This window comes from Epinephelus lanceolatus, chromosome 19 (assembly GCF_041903045.1).
Source record: "Epinephelus lanceolatus isolate andai-2023 chromosome 19, ASM4190304v1, whole genome shotgun sequence".
Classification (NCBI taxonomy): Eukaryota; Metazoa; Chordata; class Actinopteri; order Perciformes; family Serranidae; genus Epinephelus; species Epinephelus lanceolatus.
Window position 1 is genome coordinate 35,500,209 of NC_135752.1, and position 24,207 is coordinate 35,524,415.

The 24,207-nt window shown below is 42.9% G+C and overlaps 1 protein-coding gene across 2 annotated transcripts in view; it reads right to left on the reverse strand.

The window, feature by feature from the left end:
* Window positions 1-215: 215 nt before the first annotated feature.
* The window catches only part of sez6l (seizure related 6 homolog (mouse)-like), a 106,109-nt gene continuing 82,117 nt past the window's right edge, over window positions 216-24,207 (reverse strand). Inside the window, exons 11-17 of one of the 2 annotated variants that reach the window (XM_033647677.2) lie at window positions 12,096-12,290; window positions 9,684-9,875; window positions 8,882-9,076; window positions 6,417-6,452; window positions 5,971-6,085; window positions 5,702-5,807; window positions 216-1,212 (exon numbers count right to left, since the gene is read on the reverse strand). In XM_033647677.2, coding sequence (XP_033503568.2) covers window positions 1,183-1,212; window positions 5,702-5,807; window positions 5,971-6,085; window positions 6,417-6,452; window positions 8,882-9,076; window positions 9,684-9,875; window positions 12,096-12,290 — 869 coding nt within the window. In that variant the 3' untranslated portion in view covers window positions 216-1,182. The remainder of the gene's footprint in view (window positions 1,213-5,701; window positions 5,808-5,970; window positions 6,086-6,416; window positions 6,453-8,881; window positions 9,077-9,683; window positions 9,876-12,095; window positions 12,291-24,207) is intronic. The other variant, XM_033647678.2, reaches the window with a different exon arrangement.

Here is a 24,207-nt window from a genome sequence, read left to right on the forward strand (position 1 = left end):
ATTTTAAAGTGCATGATATCATCAAAATGTAAAGTCTATGGGCCAAGTGGGAACAAACACTAACGAGCATGTGGGAAGAAGCAAAACTGGAAGCTAGAATTTGTTTTTTGGCTGATGAACTGTTTTTAATTCAATTGAGTGGGTGCCATCTTTGAGTTCAGTATCTAGGTCATATAATAAATTCATAGTTTGCCTTAGGGGTACTCTGGAGTACTGCAGGGTGTATGTGAGGTTTAAGTGTTAAGGTTTAAGTGTTAATTAAAAAAATATCAGTCATGCATAATTCCTAAAATAATTATACTAATGTCAGTTCAATAAAAAAATGTATTAAATGTATTAAATATTCCTATTTTCAATGGAATCAATAACTGTCGCAAACTGTCAACTGCTGCAACAAAATACTACAACACTTAATGACAGATGAAAATAATCATTGTGTATTTTTGTGTTTGCTCCTTATTGTTCATGTGACTTTTTGGATTTGCACCCTTTCGACTTTGCATTTCAGCTGCTGCACAGCAGCTTCCTTTGGGATAAATAAAGTTTTATCTTAATTTGAATCCAGTGTAGGAATGGCGGACTCCGCCACAAGCAATAAAAACTACAATATAGAGAGAAGAAAAGAGTCTGACCTCACTGTATACTGTACTGTAGTATCAAAAGTGGAGTATAACGTCAGGAAAATCTTAAGGATTAAAACTTTAAATTCTCTTTCTGAGACATAATCCAGTTTTTTTTTGACAAAAATACTAAAAAGTGCCTCAATCCCCTAAATCCACATTCCTCGTACTGTGTCCTGTCCCCTCCTCCGTCCCCTTCTCCCCTCCTTAACTGCTATTATCCCCAACATCTCCTCTTTTCTCACCACGTCCAAAGTTCTTCGATGATCTTCGGGTCTTTTCCCCCTCCGTCCTCCATCTCTCACCATCTCCCGTCCACACTGATCCACACTGACTCCGCCTACCTCCATGTCTCCTCTCCTGTTTCCCATCACGTTCCCATCTTTAGATGCTGTCACGTTTAAAAGGAGGGGAGAACAGGATCAGTCACCGCGTCTCGTGGCAGAAGGGGCCGGACATCATCTATTTTGTATTTACATCGCCTCCTCCTGGGCGGAGAAGGAGGGAGGAGGGGATGAAGAGTTAGGACGGGGCGGGTCGGTCTCGGCTCAGAAACGTCTTCTCATATCGATACTTCATATTCACGAGTGTCCTGTTGACAATGAAAGAGAAGAGGGAGGCAATATTAGAAGTGTGTGAGTGTCCAGAACGACAGTGTCCCACCCACCGTTTACCTCAGGCTCACTTGGTTTATCTCACTGTTACACATTTGATCAATAACCATGGTCCTTATGAGCAAAGAGAGCGATCATGCTGACTTGTAGCTCCTTCTTGTGTGTAATCATAATGCAACATGTGAGCATCGAAATTAGGCTGTGTCCCATACTTAATGAGGAAGACACAGTTATCATTATGATTATTTTCTAAATAATCCACATTCTTTTAGTTGACTCATGACCCCTATTAAGTCAGAAAGATTACTTTAGTCCATCCATCATCCAGGGCCTGGTTGTGGGGGCAGCAGGCCAAGCAAAGCCCCCCAGACGTCCCTCTCCCCAGCAACACTTTCCAGGCCCTCCTGGAGGACCCCAAGGTGTTCCCAGACCAGACAAGATATGGAATCCCTCCAGCGTGTTCTGGGTCTGCCCCGGGGCCTCCTACCAGTAGGACGTGCCTGAAACACCTCTAACAGGAGGTGTCCAGGAGGATCCTGATCACATGCCCGCACCACCTCAACTGACCCCTTTCAACGTGAAGGAGCAGCGGCTCTACTCCGAGCTCCTTCCAGATGTCCGAGCTCCTCACCCTATCTCTAAGGCTGAGCCCAGACGCCCCACGGAGGAAACTCATTTCGGCTGCTTGTATCCACGATCTCATTCTTTCGGTCACTACCCAGAGCTCATGACCGTAGGTGAGGGTTGGGACGTAGATGGACCAGTAAATCCAAAGCTTTGCCTCCTCTGAGAATTGCCACCGTAACGTGGTGTAGGGATTTGCGTGCTGGAGGGTTAGGAGGAAACACTGCTGACCAAGTCGCATTGCAGCCCCTCTCTCTGTCTCTTTCTCTTGTTTGCTGTCCCTCTCTTCCTTGCCCTGTCTCTTCCTGCACCGGTTCTCCACTACATGGTGGACTCCACTATGCTCTGTCACGGTCTCTCTCTCTCTGACACATCTGCCTCCTGTCAGTCTTGTTAGTCCTTCCCAGTTTCCAGTTTCCCTGCACACCTGCCTCGTTTTAGTCGTTTGCTCCACCCTGGTGTTCCCAACCACATTCCAGTGTCAGTCAATCCTTGTTTCCCTCCTTATACCTGTGCCCGCCGACTCAAGCCCTGTGTTGTTCTTGTGATTAGTGTTCTGTGTCTCTCTTTTTGTCCTTTGTCAGTTTGTCTGTATTCATACATGCCAAGCCTCTTATTTGTCATTTCCTCGCTCCCCGATCCTCACTTGACCCAGAAGTCGTTCTGATGTGCCGTCTTAAACGCCATCTGAAAGCTTTTATTTGTGCTCAGAGGAGCGAGGATCGAGGAGTGAGGAGGAGCGATGAGCGAGGACATACGAAATCAGCCTTCATGGGAGTCTTTTATCGTCCGTCACGCCTCTGTATCGGATTGTTTAACTGCTGCAGCGAATCAGACTGATCTGATACAACTCATCATACTGGAGTTCAATACGCGAGTGAAGACAGATAAGAGAAGAACTGAAGAGCATCACTCCCAAGTTTTATATTCCATATTTCCTCATTCACCATCTAGTTTAAAAAAATCAGCCCTGTAGGTCTGAACAACAAAAGACAACTTTCTTTATTTATCAGAAAGATTTTCCTTTTCACGATCTGTTGTTTCCCTCGTTAACATTAATTAAAATAGGAGAGCGTGTGTCTGTCAGCAAGAAACACTTTTTACTACATTTATTATTTCCAACCAGTCACACGCGAGGCTGATCATTTCTGAGCGTCGGGCTGATGAGATGCATAATTTCAATTCTCCCTGAAACATTTAGCCTAATAAATCATTTTCAGAGTTGAAAAGACATGATAATCATATTCTGGGTTATTAATTACTGAATTCATGATCAGGATATCAATAGAGACAAAGGCAAATAATGAACAAATCATATGAAGGCATTCTGCGTCACTTAACGGCACATGGTATAAACATATTATAAATACAGAACACACGTGTGCAGACACAAGCTCCATCAAAGTCTCTACAGCCTATAAAGCCGACTGTGATCCAGCTGTGATCAGAGGAAGACTGTGTTACTCATTGCCATGGAAACATTCAAGTGATTTTACAATCATTGTAACTGCTGTCATATTTTGTCTGCACATAATGACATATACACCAATCAGCCAAAACATTAAAACCCTCAGTGGGTGAAGTAAACAACATTGATCATCTTGTTACAGTGCGATGTTCTGCTGGGAGACCATTGGTCATGGCATTCATGTGGATGCTACTTGACGCACTCAAACACCGCTGTGGGCTAGGTAACCCCCCTCACAGCAACGGTATGATGGCAGTGGCCCCGACAGCAGGAAAATGAGCCATGCTACACTGCAGAAACTGCTCAGGAATGACCTGAGGAATGTGACAAAAAGCTAAAGGCGTCTCCTGGTCACCAAATTCCCCAGATCCAAATCTGATCGAGCATCCATGGGATGTGCTGGTTCCTTAGAGGTACCCTTAATCTACGGCGGGGCCTCCCTGGATCAGACTTGTCTCTGACATGTCAAGGCATGGACACATGACCTCTGGAAGGTGTCCTGTGGTGTCCTGGCAGTTTTTGTGGTGTGGCATGGCTCATTTTTCTGCTGGGGGGCCACTGCCATCAGGGAGTACCATTGCCGTGAGCAGGGGTTACTTAGCCAACACCGGTGTTCGGGTGGGTGGAGCATGTCAAGTGGTATCCACATTAATGCCAGGACCAAAAGACCTACCACTGGTTTTAATATTTTGGCTGATCGGTGTAAATCCCACGTACAGGGTTGTTTTGTGAGTGAACAAAATACATTTCTGTATGACATGCAGACTGCAGATTATCACATACAGAGATGTTTTGTAAATAAGGACTGGGCTATGACTAAAGAAGTCAGGTAGGTCTATGAGTAACACCAGGAGATTTTTTTTTTGTTGTTTTTCTAACTTATATATTTGACATTACCCTGCGCAATCTACATGATGTTGTTGAATATCAGCCTCTTTTACACTGCCAAATTTTGGGCGAATGTTGGGCTGTTTTGCCGGCAAGCTGCAAGCGTTTAGACACACAGAGCCGGATTGGCGAGTTGATCCGAGGTGCCCAATTTGTAGGGTAGTCATATTCGCGGAACCCTTTTAGTTTAAACAGACCAAAGCGCCCTTCCACAATGGGAGGGGCTGTTGATGACGCCGCACGTGCGAGCCACTGGCGGTGGATAAACAGGAAACAGCTGATAGCAGGAATGAGCAAGAGGGAAACACAAACCTGACAGACACTGTAAAGATGAGCAACTGCGGAGACAACGAATTGCGCGCCCTCCTTGTCCTCGCAAACAAAGAAGCCATTAACCGTCAGATGACGGGGACGGTGAATCGCCCTCTGACTAGCCGCTGCTTCCCTCCCACGTCACTGTTTACGTCACACGCTGAGCTACACGTGTTGTTACTTGCTCACGCCCCCCATTGCCCCGAAAAAGGCACATTCTGTATAAACAAAAGTAGGTAGGCGGCATTTTGCTGCACTCCCCGATTTTGTTTTTATGCTGCCAATGCTGAAAATTTCCTGCAAATTTGCACAGTTCCTGTTTAAAAAGGGCTACTGTTTCTGGCTACACGGTTCAAGCATTGTTTTAAACAGGCTACGGTAACTGTTTTACATACACATATGTTTAGTTTTTTTAGTCAGCTAAAGAAAAAACCACGTGATGTCTGTATTGCAATGAATTGAGGGTAATTAAATCAGTGAAGTCTGCTGAAGTCTGCAGCCCAAGCAGACTCTCTTGAAGTCTGCAGAAAGTCCGCTTGAGGCCCCTCGTGAACTGGATGAATTGTGGATTTGAAAAGCCCTCAGCACTCCCAGACTTCCCAGGAACGCACTCACAGAGTTTGCAAGTGTGGTGAAGTGCGGACATGTGGATTCAGCCATGGTGTCTTTCCCTGTATGTGTTGATCTCTGGTGTTTTCTCTTGGATTGCTTTCCTGTGTTCTTCGTGCAATCCTGGTTTGTTCTCAGTTTAGATATGGTTCGTTTTTCTTTTGTACTTTGAGTTACGCCCGTCTGTTTTTGAGGAGTTTTACCAGCTGCATTAGAGCTCGCTTTTCGTTAAAACCATCTGGCTGCTGCTCTGCATTTGGGTCCTCATTTGAACTGAGACGTAAGACTGTGGAGCCTATATGTCTTTATAATCCATCATACTATATTAACATGAAAAATGCCCACATTTCCAAATAGTCCTGGTCATTTTGATAAAGACACTGAGCAATACATCCATATTTAAAGATAATGAGAGACTCTGACAGGCTAATAAATGTAAGTGGTACAAATTTAGGTGTTTAAAGAGTTAATGTGGTGAATACTAAGATAAATGATTACAGTGAGGGTGTGTGGATGGTTGGGCGCTCAGTGTACTGTTTCAGTTTTTAAACATAGTGGACACTCACCCCTCCGGTCTCATAGAGCGGGTTGTCAAACTCTGTTTCCACGGTGATCTGTCGGTAAGGATGGGGGTAGATCAGAGGGAGCCTTAAGTTGGAGTGATATCTGCACCTAAGGGACATGACGGTGGGAAAAAATGGAGATAATTCAAGGATCCAATTTGCAGAAAATATTCCAGAGAGGCATTTTCAATTACTCTATACATATTTATTTTATAAGATATATATAATTAAAGAAGTAAATCTCCAGCACCACTTGCAGTCAGAGGTTTTACCGTGTGACGTAGACATAAGCCCCTCCGAGCAGCACTGACAGCAGAAGAACCAGGATGAAGATGGCCAGCGCTACATTCCCTCCATCCAGAGTGGAGCCTGCAGTCGCCTCTGCAACTGAGACGACACACCACAAATGAATCGAGGTTAATTGAAGGCATCAAGAGAACAAATAACACCTGTGAAAGTCTAGTCGAGGATGGGCGAGCAAACGTACGGGTAAACAAATGAGCACAAACAGGTGGAGGGACAAACACACACGGAGGGGATGGACTTGGCAGGCAGATGTTTGCTGATGCAGGCGGCACACACACAGAGGTGAAGTGCTTTTTATTCTTTGGTTTGTTTGAAGGGTTTTTGTTTTGTGTCGGTCTAAAAAAACCACAGACTGTGTGGTCTTTTCAGCCCACAGTGTCAGAGCACATCAACACACACAGGTAACACTCACCTTCCAAAGCATGGTTGCCAAAGCAGTCATGGTTGGCTGCAAGACATCATTCTGTCAGTCAGTGCATAATGAAAATCGACATCACACTTCCTGTGGAGTTTGTATTTGTATCAAGGCTGCTCTGAAATGACCGTTCACTAATCCCCATTCTGTCTGTACTGTTACTGCACCTGTCAGGACCTGTCAGGGTTATTATTATATTCAGTTTAATTTAAGAAAATACAGAAATAACAGATTAAAATATTTAAACATTCTACGTATAATAAAATATTTGGATATGTGGTGTGGCACTAAGATTTATTTACATTTCAAATATATTTACCTTATATGTTTCGATATTTTTCATAATTTCTATTGTTATTTTTTAATTTTATGTGTATGATTCTTGATTTTTGCAGAATTTGATTTTTATTTTCTCTTACTGTGTTTTTTTTTTGTACTTGAATACAAGTTGTAACACCACATTGTCTCTTGCATATGGAAACTCATTTCGCCAGTGTAATAAGAAAACAAAAACAAACTAGAGCACTCGCAGAGCGCAGACCCCGCAGCTCGGATTTCCCGCCATTTTATCATCTGTTCCTTGTCCCATTATCAACCTTTCCTGAATTTCATCAAAATTCGTTCAGAACTTTTCGAGTTATTTTGCAGACAAACAGACAAACAGACCAACGCCAGCGAAAACATAACCTCCTTGGCAGAGGTAAAAACAAAACAGCAAAATATTTTAGGTAATTCTACTGAGAAATTTTCTTGAGATAATGACAGACAATACTATCATTATCATTATTTTGAGAAAGGTTTCTCATTAATCAGTATCAGAAATAATTTATAGATCCCTGAGGGGAAACTGTGATTCTTTACAGTCGCTCAGATGTAAAGAATGAGGAATTATAAGAAGTAAGAAAAAGAGTATGAAATAGAAGTATGAAAATATAAGCAATAAAATAAAATAAAGTAAAATAAAACAAAACTGTGCGTTAAAGAAATAAAAATAAAGTATGCACGATGCTACAGTGTTTAACACCTAGTACTTAAGATATATAAAAAAAAAGAAAATAAAATATATATTGTCACAGTGCTGAGGCTGTATTAAGTGTAAAATTTAACTACAATATAAACATCAATAGGATAAATTAAGAACAGAATAAGAGTAAACATAAGAAATATGTACAGTTACATGCATGATAAAGTTGTATACTGAAAAATATTTCAGTTTTAGTAATGAGTGGATCTTCAAGTGTTTATATGTATTAAATTCGACCGGGTTATGTGGACATCATATAATCTAATGCTCACTTGGCGGAGCGTTGTTCCTGTGGGCTCCAGCAACACTAAACCCCTGAGCTTGCCTGAGAAGAACTAAATGCACAAACTTTTTATCTTTAAATATCCCATGGAGAGAGACTCTCACTGCAGCCTGTTCTATTTTGCTCTGAAAATGTCGACGTGCAGCCTCATTCTGTGGACGATAAATGAGGTGCAGACTTCCATCTGTGTCACCGCTGATGAGGAAATACACTAGCCCTTTTTAGATAGGAGTTGTGCAAATCTGCAGGAAAGCCCAATCAGTCTTTTTTCAGCATTGGCAGTATAAAAACAAAATCGGGGAGTGCAGCAAAATGCCGCCTACCTACTTTTGTTTATACAGAATGTGCCTTTTTCGGGGCAATGGGGGGCGTGAGCAAGTAACAACACGTGTAGCTCAGCATGTGACGTAAACAGTGACGTGGGAGGGAAGTCAGACGGCGATTCTCTCATAAGTCGGCCCGTTCTTCACCGTCCCCGTCATCTGACAGTTAATGGCCTCTTCGTTTGCGAGGACAAGGAGGGCACGCAATTCCTTGTCTCCCCAGTTGCTCATCTTTACAGTGTCTGTCAGGTTTGTGTTTCCCTCTTGCTACTAGCTGCTCGCTAATTCCTGCTATCAGCTGTTTCCTGTTTACCCACGTTAGTGGCTCGCACGTGCGGCGTCATCAACAGCTCCTCCCGTGGTGGAAAGCCGCCTCGTTCTGTTTAAACCAAAAAGGTTCCGCCAATATGTCTACCCTACGAGGCGAAAAACTGGGCACCTCGGATCAACTCGCCAACCCGGCTCTGTGTGTCTAAACGCTCACAGCTTGCCGGCAAGAAACGTCTCGGAACTCAATCCAGGCTGCGATTATGTTGCAACTAAAATGTAATTGTAAAGCAGTTTTGTAACATGCGAAAGTAATTTCTAGGAGACAACAATATACGTGTAAATGTGCAAATTACTAAACTAAACTGATCAGACAATCGCTCTTTGGGTAAGGGGGTTAGCAAACAATCATTAGCATGCACAGGGGCATGATCAATCTGTATCACCAAGCATGGGGCAAAAAAGTCTTTGAAGAGTATTGTTTTCATGCATAAATCCAAATGTATCCAGAAGAAGGGCAGTTCATTCCACATGTATGTTATAATAAATTGTGCAAAAGTCTCACCCCTGCAGAGTGGAAGTGGGCCACTCCAAAAGGACGGGTTGCCCAGGATGCATTTAATGGCAACCTCTCCAATGAGCTCGTAACCTTCGTAACAAACGAAGGTGAGCGACTCCCCTGGCAGGTAGAGCCTCTTGGACAGGATCTGGTAGCCATTGTCAGGGAGCCCAGGGTTCTCACAGGAAACAGAATCCTCAGCTAGATACAGAAGAAGAAGAAGGAGAAAAAAACAGAGCTGGATGGATCTTGTTGAGTTTCTCAACACGAATCAGAGGTTTTTGCGTCAGAGCTCGACTGACAGATTTGACAGGCTCTGGCTGAGGTGACATGACTCATGGATAATCTCCACCCCCTCCTCCAGGTGGCTGAGGGCTGATTGGTACGGTGCATTAGCATTGCATTTACATATCAAACACTTCACACAAACATTAATATCCCTGAAAACACACACACATGCTCACACACACGCACGTCTTCAGTGCAGAGATGAAAATGCAGGAGATGAAGCATCGTCTCTGGCATGTGGAGACGCTGTGATCTGTGTCAGCAGAGGAAAGAAAGAGAGCCAGGCAAGAAATCACACAAACCCACTCATGTTAGATCGCACAGCCACGGGGAGAGAGCCTCTCATCTTCAGTTATCTGCCATGTGCAACTGTCTATCCTGATGAAAGCTTTCCCAAATCACAGCACTGACAAATTAACCAAATAAACCTCGGGATCCTTTCAGCCCACAACTTTTTCCCCGGAGGTAAAAGCAGCTGTGTTTTGTCCCTTTCTTTTAGGGCTGTCTTTCTGATACTCACAAACACAATGAGGGAGCCGAGACGTCCACACAGGGGTCCCTGGCTCACGGCCGTAGCAGGTTATGGTGGCGCCGCCCTGCAGGATGAAGCCGGGGTTGCAGCTGTACTGAATGGTCGTCCCCACCAAGAGTTTCGGGTCGGACAGAGACCTGGTGGAGTGCTCCACGTGGCCAGGATCTGAGCAGTACATGACTGAGAGAAAGAGGAATATATGATGAAAACAGACATATGAAGACACTCGTACCTTCAGTACTTAAAGGTACAGTCATAGATGTTAATACTAACTAGATATCAGACCCCAAGATGGCGCCTTATGTGCATTATATTCACAATATGCGAGACTGACCACATCACTGAGAGACTACAGCTGGTTTATTGGAGGTTCCTTGCAACAGGAAGTAGATGGTGGATGCAGCCTTTGTCAATGACGCCCCAAAGATATGGAACACACGATATCAGTGAAGCTAGCTCGCTAAATATTTTTATAAGAAAGCTAAAAACGTATCTGTTCACTTTAGACTTTAACTAGCTCTGACGTCCTGATACAGGTCTGAAACTCTTTGTTTTTACGCTTCACGCTGCTGCACTGAATATTGCCCTTATTGTAAAGCACTTTGTGCTGCATTTCTTGTATGAAAAGGTGCTATATGAAAAACATTTATTATTATTATTACTGTTTTTCCCGCTGGCCCTGTCTGCGGGTTGCAACTTGGCTCATAGACTTTACGTTTTAAATCGTTTTTCTCAGCATGAGGAAACTTTTACAAATATCAAACCCCCATGGTTAAAAAAAACATAATAGGAGGAGTCATAATTGTCCTTGTTTGCAGTTAAAGGTGTCCTGCCAACAATTTGTACAGACGCCTCTTGGAAAAAAATGGCTCCAAGGCTTAGCAGCGTTCCAGGGGGCCAAGGTCCAATGTGTAGGATTTAGAAGGATATATCGAAAGATAAGGAATATGCTATAATAGCTACGTTTTCTTTAGTGTATAATCAAGTGAAAATAACAATTGTTGTGTTTTCGTTACCTTAGAATGAGCCATTTATATCTGCATAGGGAGAAGGGGCCCTTTGCACAAAACACCTTATGTTTTTCCTTAAAGTCCCTGTTAAGGCTTTCTTAAAATAAAATCAGTTGCACAAACCACCTCTTTTCCTTCAGGTTAACTTAAAATGTTCACTTAAGTATTCAAGGTTGTCTCCTTATCCTCATCTTATACTCAAGGAACAGCTTAAAGTTTGTTAAAGGGATAGTGCACCCAAAAATGATCATTATCTACTCACCCATATGCCGATGGAGTTTTAGAGTCCTCACAACACTTGCAGAGATCCAAGGGGAGAGGGGGTAGCAACACAACTTCACCTAATGGAGGCTGACGGCGCCCCAGATTCAAACGTCCAAAAACACATAATTGAAACCACAAAATATCTCCATACTGCTCGTCTGTATTGATCCAGGTGTCTCGCACAAGCGCACACATGAGTGCGGTGCCCAGAGAGGCAGTCAGAGCTACAGGCTACAATGACGCTAAAAACAGAGTTCAAATGATGTTTTTCCAAACAACTTTTTATGTCGGGGCTTCAGGACACTTGGATCACTACGGACGAGCAGTATGGAGATATTTTGTGGTTTCAATTATGTGTTTTTGGACGTTTGAATCTGGGGCGCCGTCAGCCTCCATTAGGTGGAGTTGTGTTGCTACCCCCTCTCCCCTTGGATCTCCGCAAGTGTTGTGAGGACTCTAAAACTTCACCTGAGACTCCATCGGCATATGGGTGAGTAGATAATGGCTGAACTTTCATTTTTGGGTGCACTTTCCCTTTAAACCATTGCACATAAGACTTTAGGCATCACAAGCCTGAGCACAAGCAAACAAATGGTTACCACGGTAACTGTAGTATTTTACCACTGCAAAATCCCTGTCAATGCAGTAAATGCCTTAACATTTTACTTAACTAAGAAACAATCTAAGGGATTCTGTGCAACACCCTTAAGTCCCTCAGCTTAGGAAAAAATAAGTCTTAAGTGGCATACCTAAGGAGAAAACTGAATCGATAAGGCATATTGATTAAAGTAGTAGTATTGATAAAATCTTAAAGATACCCGTCCCTAGTCTTAAATGTGCTACATAACAAACTTGCATTGCCTTAAAGGTTTCATGTACTGAAGAGAGGACTTCAGGGGAAGACAAGATGCCTACGTTAACCCCAGTTGTCAAGAGGTTGGATAAATTGTTGGACTTGACTGTGGCACTTGACGAACGTTTAGCAGGTCTCCAAAATAAGTAGGAACTATCATGTGGTGATCATGTAAACTGGTACTTAGGTGAAGATCACTTAAAAAGAGTCCTGTCAGGAATAACAGATACATGCGCACACAGAAATTAATAAATAAATAAAAGTGGAACTGACTCTTTTCACAGAACGGCGGCTGTGAGCTCCAGGAGAGGTCTAACTGACAGGTGAGGGTCTCCCGTCCCACCAGATCGTAGCCAGGGTCGCACTGGTAGGTGATTCGAGCCCCTCGTACCAGCGCAATGTGGGATGTGGTCTTCCAGCCGTTCTGGATCTCAGGCAGGTCTGGACAGGAGTCGTTTCGAGACACCTCTGTAAAAAGAAATAATGACAATTGAAAAAAAAAAAAGGTTGATTAATTGAGCGGTTATGGTTTTGCCATTGATCGTGGTTCAGGTTCTGCTACAGTGAAGCGTTTCCTCCTTCACAGCAGCGACAAGGGTCGAGAAGAAAACAAGATAAACAAGAAGACGTCTGAGTTAGACGTGATCCTGGCACACGCTCTCTGTGAGACTGATGGACTTATTGTGTGATTACTTGACCGTGTGACAGAATGATGGATTTCATCTGTGTTGGACAGTCTTCAAATGTCGTCTCTCCAGCAGAGTCTCCGCTCTGACGAGGACAGTTTGTCTCTGAAGCTGCAGCTTGGAGTCGGTTTGAAATCAGACTCCCACTAAAACTGTCCTCAATAAAGTGATCACAAGCTGTCAGTTATCTGTCACAGCTGTGTTGATCTGCCGCAGAACAAAATGTTTTTTGCTCTTCTGTGCTGTCAGAGAGATTTTCCTCATCATAACAAAATTATACTAACTCAAGGTCCACTTACTGGCTTTCAACTCCGTCTCACAGCATTCATCAGGAGACTGAAATGACTCACCTGACGACCTCATGGCATTAACTGACAAACTTTGATCATGTGACAATGCCTGAGCAAACTGCACTGACGAAGACCATGAGATGCAGTTGAAAGCCTCCATTTAAGATGACACACTTCTCTTCTCAAGGGCAAGAATGAACTTTCACACCCAAGTTTTTGCTTTTATTTTCTACAGTTTTTATTGTCTAATCTATTTTATTTTAATTATGACTCAAAACACAGAGAAGAAACACTGCTAGGGTTGCAGTTAGCCATGAATATTCAAGGTGAAAACTTTCCATGGGAATTAACCACAGACTGTAACCACTGTGATGTCACACATTGGTTTGTGGGCCCCTGTTTTAAAGCTTTGAGTTTGGCCTGTAAGTCACTGCCACCTCGGATTTTTGAAGCCAGAAGTGACCATATTTGGACGAGGGGGTAGAGATAAGCCGCTAGCTGAGTTAGCATTGTGTATTAACAACTATGGTTAATTGTGATAATGTTAATGCTATTTTTTGCTGGCTGAAAACAGGCTTAAAATCATAAAAACAAAATGTACTTTCTGGAAAAACTGAATATCTGAGTCCTTAGTACAACCAAATGCTGAACAAGACTTATTTTAGTCAAATGAGTGGCTTTAAGCCTTAATGAAATGTAAACAGGTGAGCTGTATAAAAATTCACCCCTGCACAGTTATCATGGATGTTAAAATTAACTATAGAGAACAAATCTGTTTTTGCACCAGGCTGTAAACATGTTAATTTCTGCTGTGAAGTTAAGCATTTTAACATGGAGGTCTATGGGGTTTGACTCACTCTTGGGGCCAGCCTCAAGTGGCCATTAGAGGAACTGCAGTTTTTGGCACTTCAGTTGTAGCTTCGTTCTTCAGGCTCAGAGGATGCAACTTTGGATTAACAGGAAATAATGTGAATAAAATGGAAATAGAGGTTACTTGCCGATGCCGCATTTACCATAGTAGAAACATACAAACAAAATGGTAGTGTTTAGCATTGTCGCCTCACAGCAGGAAGGTTCCTGGTTTGAACCCAGGTTAATGATTGTCTGTCTCTATGTGTCAGCCCTGTGATAGTCTGGTGACCTGTCCAAGGTGAACCCTGCCTCTCTCCCAATGTCAGCTGGGATAGGCTCCAGCCCCCTTTTGACCCCTAGTCTCGCCACCAGACAATCAGAGATCTCCGCCTTCTGATAGTCTGGGGACACTCCTTTCTAAAGTGTGTTTGACACACCGGAGAAAACGGCCGGCAACAAAGCAACACCTCTTGTATTTTTTAAAAGGACACGCCCTCCCGGAAATGCGCGCTCCCCTTTTTCTCGTCCGCAAGGAAACAAACACACAGAGAGCTTGAAAATGGATGCCGAGAGATTTAACTCCGTTTTATCAAACGTGTGCTCAGTCCACAAGATTGTGGAAATGAAGGACTTACAGCGACTTTGTTTAAAACTTTTAACGCAGTCGGACTATGTTTACGAGCACAAGAGTTCAGCGAGCCACCAAAGGACCGCCCTGCAGATTTACTATTGGTTCTGCAACGTAGGGAGTTTTTTAAACTCTGAAATTGTATCCGCCCATCTAAACACAAAATCAGGGAGAAAGACGCTTTGCTTAACTAAAGACTAACTTGTGACTCTATTCGACCCCTAACACAATAAGCAGTTACAGAAAATGAATGAATGAACCATTTTCACTCAGCTGAACTTTAATTAGATGAGCTGACTCACTGTATTGGACTTTTGTTGAACAAGAGCAACAACAAAAACAAAAAACTTTCTTATGACCCCCCCCCCCTTTCAAAATGAAAGACTTCTCTTCAAAAATGAATTCTCCTCTCAGGCATTCATATCCTCTCCAAGTCAGTGTCTGATTTTGTGTGCATTTTTCCCCAAAAAGTTCAAGTCCTCAAATTCAAGTTAACATGGAAGCCAGTGAAAAACTTCCGGTGGTTACGTCTTCTTTAAATCTCTTATTCAGTGTCTCTCTTGAACTTGATACTGACTAAACTTTGAGTGATGTTTGAGAGCTGCTTGGAAAGAGACAGACGATATTTTTAGGTGGCGTGTCATTGTATCACGCCCCACAAGGGGGTTCAATTAGTGCACCCACCCAGGTGTGGTATTTCCATCACTGCCGATTGAAGACTGTTGGAGCTGGAGACAATAGATACCCATAACTGCTGCAGAGTCATTTGTCCTGGAAACGAAAGTCAGTTATAAACTTTCCCACTACATACAAAAGCCGGATGTTAGCAGTGGTTAGGGGGTTAGTTGTACAGCGAGAAAGGGACTCTAGTGGGTGTAAGGGGCTTTATCTCCAGTGGGGAAGGGGCTCTAGAGACCAGCTTGGAACATAGTGGAGCAAATAGCAGCTAAAGACACAGATATTTCCATCAGGAGTTGGTGGAGATCAAAAACAGAGCTAAAAGAGAGACACATTCATTAGGTGACACAAACACAAAGACTAATGAATCATCATGTTGCTCTGTAACTGCTGCGTATGGAAATAGGTAGCAGTCTGCTAACAAGCAACGCCTCTTGCACTACACGGACTCATTAGACCCAAAAAATATAAATTAGTGCAGCTTTAAAGAGGCTGTTTCACTCAGTAAAGCAGATGCTCTCAGTTTTTGTGTGTTCATTGGCAGAAGCCTTTTAGTTTTACTAAATGAAAAAACACAGAGGCTGAATGTTTTTCCCCAATTCATCTGTATCTGTGAAGATCTCACACAGCAGCATGTAGTGATTACACAGACAGCGAAAGCAGCAAGAGGCTCCGACCAACAGGCTCTTGATCGTTCTGAAGATCTTTTTCAATCAAGAATTCTTCTGATCGTCTGATTAAAACTTTCTTGACATGTTTGTCTCTGGGATCTTAAAATCAATGGAGCTGTAGATTTTAGATCTCCCGGTCAAACTTTATAAAACCCACAGAACCCATAAGATTACAGCAACTTTCCCTTCGGATCGATCAAAGAGAAAAAGTTTTAATTTCTACAAAATGGCCACAAAATCTGAGAACCAAATGACTGGATGCTGATTTTCCACATCAAAGTGTGTTTGCAGGTGTTGGGGAGTTCTGCTGCATGTTTTAAAAGTTGTACAAAGCCTTCAGTTTCTCCAGAAGGAGCTGTTTGACGTCTGATAAATGTCCTCGAGTGATGTTTCTTGAGTCAGAAAGAAGAAACCATAAACAAGTTAGAAACAAAAAAATCTCTGCTGCAGGCTCGAGGCTCCAAGATACATTACAGCCACTTCACCATGTTGCAGTGTCACAATCACAACAATCAATGCACATCAACCAATCCTTGTCAATTCTGCATGACTTCCCAACTTCGTCCAATCACCACAACTTTTCCACATATTTGACCAATCATCATAGTTCCCCATGAGTTTCACCAATCACAGCGGTCCCTCACACAACATCACCAAACTAACTTCCTTGTTCCTGATTGTGAAGACGCAGACATGTACAACATGCACGTCTCACATTTACCAACAAAAATAACTGTGACTAACAAATACTTTTCTAAGGCGAAACACACCTGGGGAATCGATAAAAAAAGTTGACAACAGAGAAGACAGATCCCCGTGAAAGAGGCTGTTGCACCCACACCTGTTGCTGAAAGAATCAAGGTGAATTAGAATAAATATTCATGGTTAGTGGTCTCGAAGTGGTCTGAGTTCGGTTTGCTTCAAGTCTGCGGTGCGGTTCACATAACCTGTAGCCTGGAAATTCAGACCCAAATCTAGAAAGATTTAGGGTCTGGCTATGAGTAATGCAAATGGCCCAACTCGAGGGGCAATACATACAATCAGAACAATACACGGGGTGACGTATCCAGAGCTTAGCTACCAGCGGAGTTAACTGGTAGATTAGACTCTTGCCGTATCCGGTCGGCAAAACAGCAAAAACGTCCTTCTTGCAAAGGAAAGATTCGAGCGCCGTCTTCTGTTCCTCTTTTAGAGAAAAAGCCAAGTCTAACTCGTTCATTGTAGCGGTCAAAGCCATTTCAAACAACTGGTGTTCATCCGTAGCCATCTTGCAATGTTTACTGACTGATTCTGGTCTTCGTCGTCAGCGCTGTCGTCATCTGTTTAGCTCGCCTCTGGCCCGCCTATATCAGATACACCGATGTGATTGGTGCAACTCAGCTCCAACGGCATGGGTAATGAGCATCATTACTGATTGCCAGAGTGACTCGCTGAGCAAATTCAAATTGTGCTCTTGCGAGAACTCTGGATTTCCAGGATACATCACCTGTACCTTGTGAACAAAATGCTCTCCGAGTTTGATTTGCTCTTTGCCACCATATTTATCCCTCTAGATCACATGCTGTTGCACTGGGATGCTTGAAACATCAGATGAAACCATGTCAGCCTGTAATGCTTGTAAGGATGCGGATGAGGAATAGTTTGGTCCGCGGAAGATACTGCACGTCTCCAGATGGGGAATGTAGACTACATCAAACAGCAACACTCTATAGCACAGAAACGATGAGGTTCTCCTCCAATTTTAAGTTCATAACCACACTGCAGTGCCACATCAAAGTAAAAACAAAACTACATCAATATATATTATATATAGGCTATAGTGTGAACAGACACAGGACTAAGGCCCCATCAGACCTGAAGTTGATCAGAAAGAGAACTGAGCCCTCTTTTAAATGAACTGACAATATGAATACAAAAAGTCCCTTTTCTGCTGGTCCACTTTTTGGTGCACTTTAAGAGGACTGAGATCCATTCGTTTAAAAAGGACCTAGTGTGAAAACACCCTTAAAATGCACCAAAAAGTGGACCAACAGAAAAGGGACTCAGCTCTCTTTGTATTCAAATTGTCAGTTCATTTGAAAGAGGACTCAGTTCTCTTTCTGGTCAACTTCAGCTCTGATGAAGTTGACCAGAAAGAGAACTGAGTCCTGGTCAACTGGTCAACTTCAGCTCTGATGGGGCCTCAGTCCTCTTTCTGTTCACACTATAGCCTGTATACAATATATATGGATGTAGTTTTGTTTTTACTTTGATGTGGCACTGCAGTGCGGTAACTGAAGAAAAACCTGAGTGTTTCTGTGCGTTGTGGACAGTTGCTGTTTGATGTTTTCCTCGTTCCAAATCTGGAGGAGTGCAGTTGTTTCATCATCAGCATCAGACCAAAGCACTCCTCGTCCACTGGTCGTGCTGTCGTTACCTGTGGCCGTGGTTCCGTTGTGTCTATAATGGGTCCCACTGAAATAGTTTGTGATCTGTATACGGCAAGCCTGGAGGGCTACAATACAACAGCAAAAGGCAAAGCGGACCCGGAGCCTTTTCCCGAGGTGGTCTGAGATCAGTCTGCTTAGAGGGCTGAAGAGGACCAAGTGTGACCAAATGTGTTGTTCATTTATAGCCTAACGTTAGCTTTTAAGTGTTGCCGATTGCATTTACATCTCAAAAATCATTACCCAGCAGGACATGTTTCACTACTTCTAACATTTTATTGATGATGACAATGATGACAAGAAATGAATGGGCAGATTAAATGATAATGAAAATAATTGTTAGTTGCAGCTCTTTTTGAATGGTTAGTTTGTTGTTAGTGAATCTCAGTGAGCTGTTGTTGTACAGCGCAGAGGTTCCTGCCAAGAAACAATTACTGCAGTTACATGAAATCAGCTGCAGATTGCTGTTATGTTCCCTCACAGACAGTTTATTTTTTCCCTTCCTCATTCATACTTTTGAAGGCACATTTGTTGCTCTGTGGATTCTAATGTCTCAAGTGTATAACAGACTCGAGCGAAGGAAGAACAAAACAAAACCACCTCCGGTATCCGCTCATGCCAAGAAGTAAATACAGAACATTAATGAAATTTACACTGTTTAAAGACAGAAAAAAATCATTACCGAGCCTGGAGAGACTTATGAATAAGTAGCCTCCTGTTGGGACTAGTGTGTGTGTCCCCGCATAATGTATATTTGATGATTGATCGGGCAGCGTACTGTATTGCATTACACTGTACAATATAATAGGCCTACAGGGATTTGTAAGTTGGAGTTCCTGGATCAATTATTCATTCTCTATTGACTTGGTTCTCCTCCTCCTCCGTGCTGCCTGAGTGTGTGTGGTGGGTAATTTATTCCAAGAGCAAACACACATTCGTGCACACACACACAAAATCAAAGAGAGTAGCCTACGTATTCATGCTGCGTCTCCTTGATTTACTCCCCTGGGATACGTGTGTGGTGTCAGGAGGGTGACAAGTAAATTGGACAGCGTGTGTCTCGGTGCAATTCTAAATTGGAGTCAGGTGTTGGATATGTTGAAGCGCTGAGGATAGCTGTGTGTAAAAAAAAACAGAGGAAGTGAGCTTATTTGGCTGCTTGTTAAACTCTGGGCTTGTGTCTAGATGAGAGTCATTGTGAGAGGGTGAAACAAATGGGACGTGATTGAATAAGGGCAGAGGGAAACGGAAGGAAAGACAAATAAAGATGAGAGGAGAGAAAAGGGGAGATGAAAAATGGAGTCGGCAGCTTTACGAGAAAAGGCGGAATTAAAACAAACAGGAAACTGAATGTAAGTTAACATTTCCTGGATAGTGCTGATGTTAGTCTATATTTTTATTTTTCTTGGAAATATGTTTGATTGATTTTCAATGTTTTTATCCCACAACAAAAATACAAAACATGTTTATTTGACATCAATTTAACCACTTCTCCCCGTGATTCCATCTCTACCGTCGTGCCAACCAGCGTTAGTTCAGGCAGGACACGATGTCAAGCTCAGCTCACATCTCAGCTACATCAGTTGATCTCAAACAGCCCAATGAACTGATGGATCAGCAATAGGCGAATCTCATTCAGGGCGCCCTATTTAAACTGCTCTGGCCTGCCTACTGTTGCTGCTTCCTCTGCAAGCCATTTTGCAACCCGCCTCCACCCCAGCTCCTCCTTTTCATGCTGTGTCTGACTTATCAGTGCCATTTCTGTTTGTCATTGATGCTGCTCTGTTCTGTTCCTACGGGTCTTTGCTGCTGCTCTTCCTGTCTTAGGCTTGTCATGCAGGCGCATGGAAGGGCAGGGAGGTTTGCCTCTCTGCCTCAGACGTTCCTCATTTGCACATGGAAGGGCAGAGGGGTGTGCTCTCTTTGCCTTATGGCTTTCTATGCAGGTGTGTGGAAGGGTGTAGAGGTGTGCTGTCTCCACCTTAGTCTTTCCTCATTTGCACATGGAAGGGCAGACAAGTGTGCTCTCTTTGCCTTATGGCTTTCTACGCAGGTGTGTGGAAGGGTGTAGAGGTGTGCTGTCTCCACCTTAGACTTCCCACATAGGCACGCGGAAGAGGCTTTCTGTGTAGGGCTGAGGAAAGGCAGAGAGGCCCCAGAACAGAGCCATACCACCAAACATAATACTGCAAATAGAAATAAAGTTTTCTTCCTAACTGAATTGTATTAATTACTCAAACAAATGTAGAAAGAGAGAGGAAAAGGAATATTCACGCAACATTTATAGGTACCATCTTATTCTTTATCCTGGGGTTCCTGTAGCGCATCAAAAAAGTCCAAAAAGGGACTCCATGTCTTACTGAAGGTTTTAGAGGACCCTTTGAGTGTGTATTTAATTTTGTCTAGCTTTAAGAAATACATAACACCTCTGACCCAGTGAGAAAAGGATGGGAGAGTGTGTTGCTTCCAATTTAGAAGGATCAAACGTCTTGCCAGGAGAGCAGTGAAAGCTGTAACTGTGTGGGCTTTATTTGGTAAGATAGCACGGGATTCCCTCAGAGTTAGACCAATAAGTGCGCAGACTGGGTTGGGGTCCAAGTGGGTTTCAAACATTTCACTAAAGGCTTTAAAATACATATACAGAAGGTGGAGAGGTTTGGACATAACCAGAACATATAAATTACGTCTGCTGGCTGGCCTCGACATCAAGGGCATAATGGCCCAACATGTGGATGTGTCTTTGCCAGTTTAGCATTGTAAGATGAGCTCTGTGTACCACTTTCAGTTGTATTAAGCTATGTTTAGTGGATGTGGATGCTGTGTGTATCAAGTCTAAGATGGAGTCCCATTGGTCATCTGTTAGAGCTATTCCAAAATCAGAGTGCCAGGCCATTTTTATATTTTCAAGGGAGTGTGGATTATTATCGTTAACGAGCTCGTGTATCAGGGATATCATTCCTTTACGATCTGAGTTCAATTCAAGGATACGGTCGATATTCTATATTTTCCTTATTGTGAACAAATCACATGAAAAGATTAAGAGTGTATCCCAAGGCTCTCAAATTGCATCCATGTTTCTCTCACTTGCGTCTTAGACCCTCCCTCTGGGGATGCATAGAGAGATGCAAGGAAACCATGCGAGGAGAGAGGAGACAAGGGAATATGTTTTGAGAGAAATGAACTGTTATATAATATTCCTTTGAAGCATCATGTGAAGCTACGCCTGTTTCTGATGACAGTGGCAGCTGATCACAGCTGGATCAGCTGTCAGTCGGCTTTACCCTCCGTTACACCACTGGGTGCCGGTGTTTCAGATTTACTCGTGAGCCCGTTAACTGGTGACTTTAATCCAAATGTGTCTGTGGTTGTCATTGTGACAACAGCTGTTTTCAGCTCAGAAGAGAATACACATCTGTCCTCGTGAAAGCTTCAGTTTTTTCAGGACAATGTGTTTAAAGCTATAAGCTGAAGAAAACTCTGTTTAAATGTGCTCTAGATCACTCACGTTATCCATTACGCAGTCAGAAATGTCTATGTATTTCACAGTGGTTCTAATAGGTTACAGGTAATGAGAGTTAAGTCGTATACACAGTTAGTGACCTCCCACCTGTGTGGATATTAAACCCTGTTTCCTCCAGACGCTTTTGCTTTGGTACCTTTGGAACCAACAGTAACCCTTCAGACATGGTACCTAGACCCTAGTGTTTCCACTGCAAACAGTCCTCTTAAATGTGGGCGGGGTTGTTGTCACTCACTGCTCTGTCCAGCACTCACTGTATTTCCACCTTTATCAGTTCTCCACAAGAACGAGTGAGGATTAGAATATACAGTTCACATAGTTGGTCGAAATTAAGATATATAAACACTTGGAGCTCCACTCATTACTAAAAGTGTGTGTCATATAAAAACTAAAATGATGGTCAGAGTTGTCACAGTGAAATTTAAGGTGTGCTGATGGATTCACGTCATCAACTCATGCATTGAGGAACATTACAAGTTAACGTTCCACCTTAAAAGTCACCGGCAGTCGACCCAGTGAATGAAGTTATTTTTTCTCAGACTCCAGCTGCTGTGAGAGGCAGCAACACATCCTTTCATTTTATAGTTACAATTTACTAATAAAACTCTCCACAGTATGAACAGTGGTTACATGAGCCTCAAAACCAGACACAACTCAGCCCTGAGCAGAGTGACCGTCCTCTACTGACCAATCAGACTGCAGCGTTCACAGCTCCACCTTTTAGTAACAGATCTGTGTGCTAGGTACCCCAACAGAGGGGTTAAAAAACAAATGTTGTAAAAATGTGTACTCAGTGTTTTTATGATCATATGCTAAGAATTAAATAAGCAAACAACAAAAAAAGTTATGATAAACTGACATAAAATTCATGTCAGACAAGGGTCAAAACTTATATGTTACTGTGTTGTACTAAACTAAAAGTTTCGAGTGCAAGCTGCTTCCAAAAAAATAATTTAAGTGAGAGAATTGAGGTTTGCTTTAAGTACGTTTTGCTGTTACATACTTTTACTCTGGTAAGGTTTTGAATGCAGGACTTTTACTTATTGTTGAGCATTTTCACAGTTTGGCATTAGTACTTCTGCTTCAGTAAAAGACCTGAACACCACTGAAAATTTAGTTTCATGTTTAAATAAGGTTCAGTAATTTCCTATAACAGCTGCTCACTGTAGTTTTTGTCAAACAAACAGAAGGAAACAGTGCATTTCTTGGGGACTACTTTCAGGCGCGGAATAATACCGAGGAGGCTCAGGGTGATGTGGTGAAGTGAAAATGGAAAACAAAAGGTGAGAGACTGACCTGATGTGTGACTTTCTTCATTTTAGGCGATCAAATTGCAAAAAGTGCATCTGATGTTTTTCTGTATATACACATCACTTCTAATGAGGGCAGTCAAACAGCATTACAAACAATCTTTTATTGACTGTTGTGTTAATGACAACACAATCCATACATCAGTGCTCCCTCGCCATTTCTCTATTGACAGGTCCAAAGATTGGTGCAGACAAGTATTGATATGCAAACAGGTGATTGAGGGCATTTCGAGCTCACTGTGGGAGTTCCACAGTGACTGAGATTTATAAAACAGAGACACACACAGCTTTATGAACCTGATAAAAAGAACATGTACGAAGATTTTTATGCATCTGGCAGCAGGGCGTTGTATGTGCACCTGTACACCAGTGTCCAACCACTCATCAAGGACGTGGTGGTTTACAATCCAGGAGTATTGAACAGTCAGAGCCGGTGTGTTGATTGAAGATATATTTACCTGTACTTAAGTGGTAGCTGGAGCTTTGTTGTAGCTTCCTTTTGATTTATTAAACTCTGATTTCTTTAATTGTTAAGTCCTTTGTTTCACTTACACTAGGCTCCCTTGACTCTTTTTACCAGGTTAAATTTTATCGCTCTCCCCTCATCCCCTGGGCGTAATGTGGACACACAACAATTTCGGGGCTCAAACAGGGTTGAATAAGGAGACTGAGTGTTTGTCTTTGTGTTGATTATTGCCAGTGGCCATCGTGGTCAGTATTAATGCTTGGATGTCCTTCTAGCGTTCATTGAGTGTTCACACAGCTATGTCGGTCTAGATCATGGATGTATTAAGAGACCTGGATACAGCACTGAAGGCAGGACCTAGTTCATTCCTGTGAAAGTTGCTCAGGGGCTGTGACAAGAGTATCTGCGGACAGCAAATTTGTGAATCCTAGGACAGCAAAGGAGTGAAGCACCCTACTCTCCCTATGACTGGCTAGTATCTGTTGCTGGAGTGGTTAGATTTAAGCCTAGTTCACATTACACAATTTTCACCGTGATTTTGACGTCGCAGAGGATCTTGAGAGCCACCTTGGGTTGGAGGTGAGTCGGCAGATAGTCTGCCACGACGAGTCCTCATGTGTGAACAAGCCTATGAGCAAGTCGCCCCCTCGTCTGTGACTGGGACTGGATATCTGGCATGCTAGAAAACTGGAGAAGTCTGACACGACTGACAAAGAGCATCAGCCAATGAGAGGCGGGATACGTCCCACGTCAACACGCAGGAGGACGGAAGAAATGTGAGGAGGACAAGCTGCAGGGTTGCCAGGTCTGCTTATTAGCCGTGACTTTGGGCTTGTTTTTTTATACAGTCGCTTACAA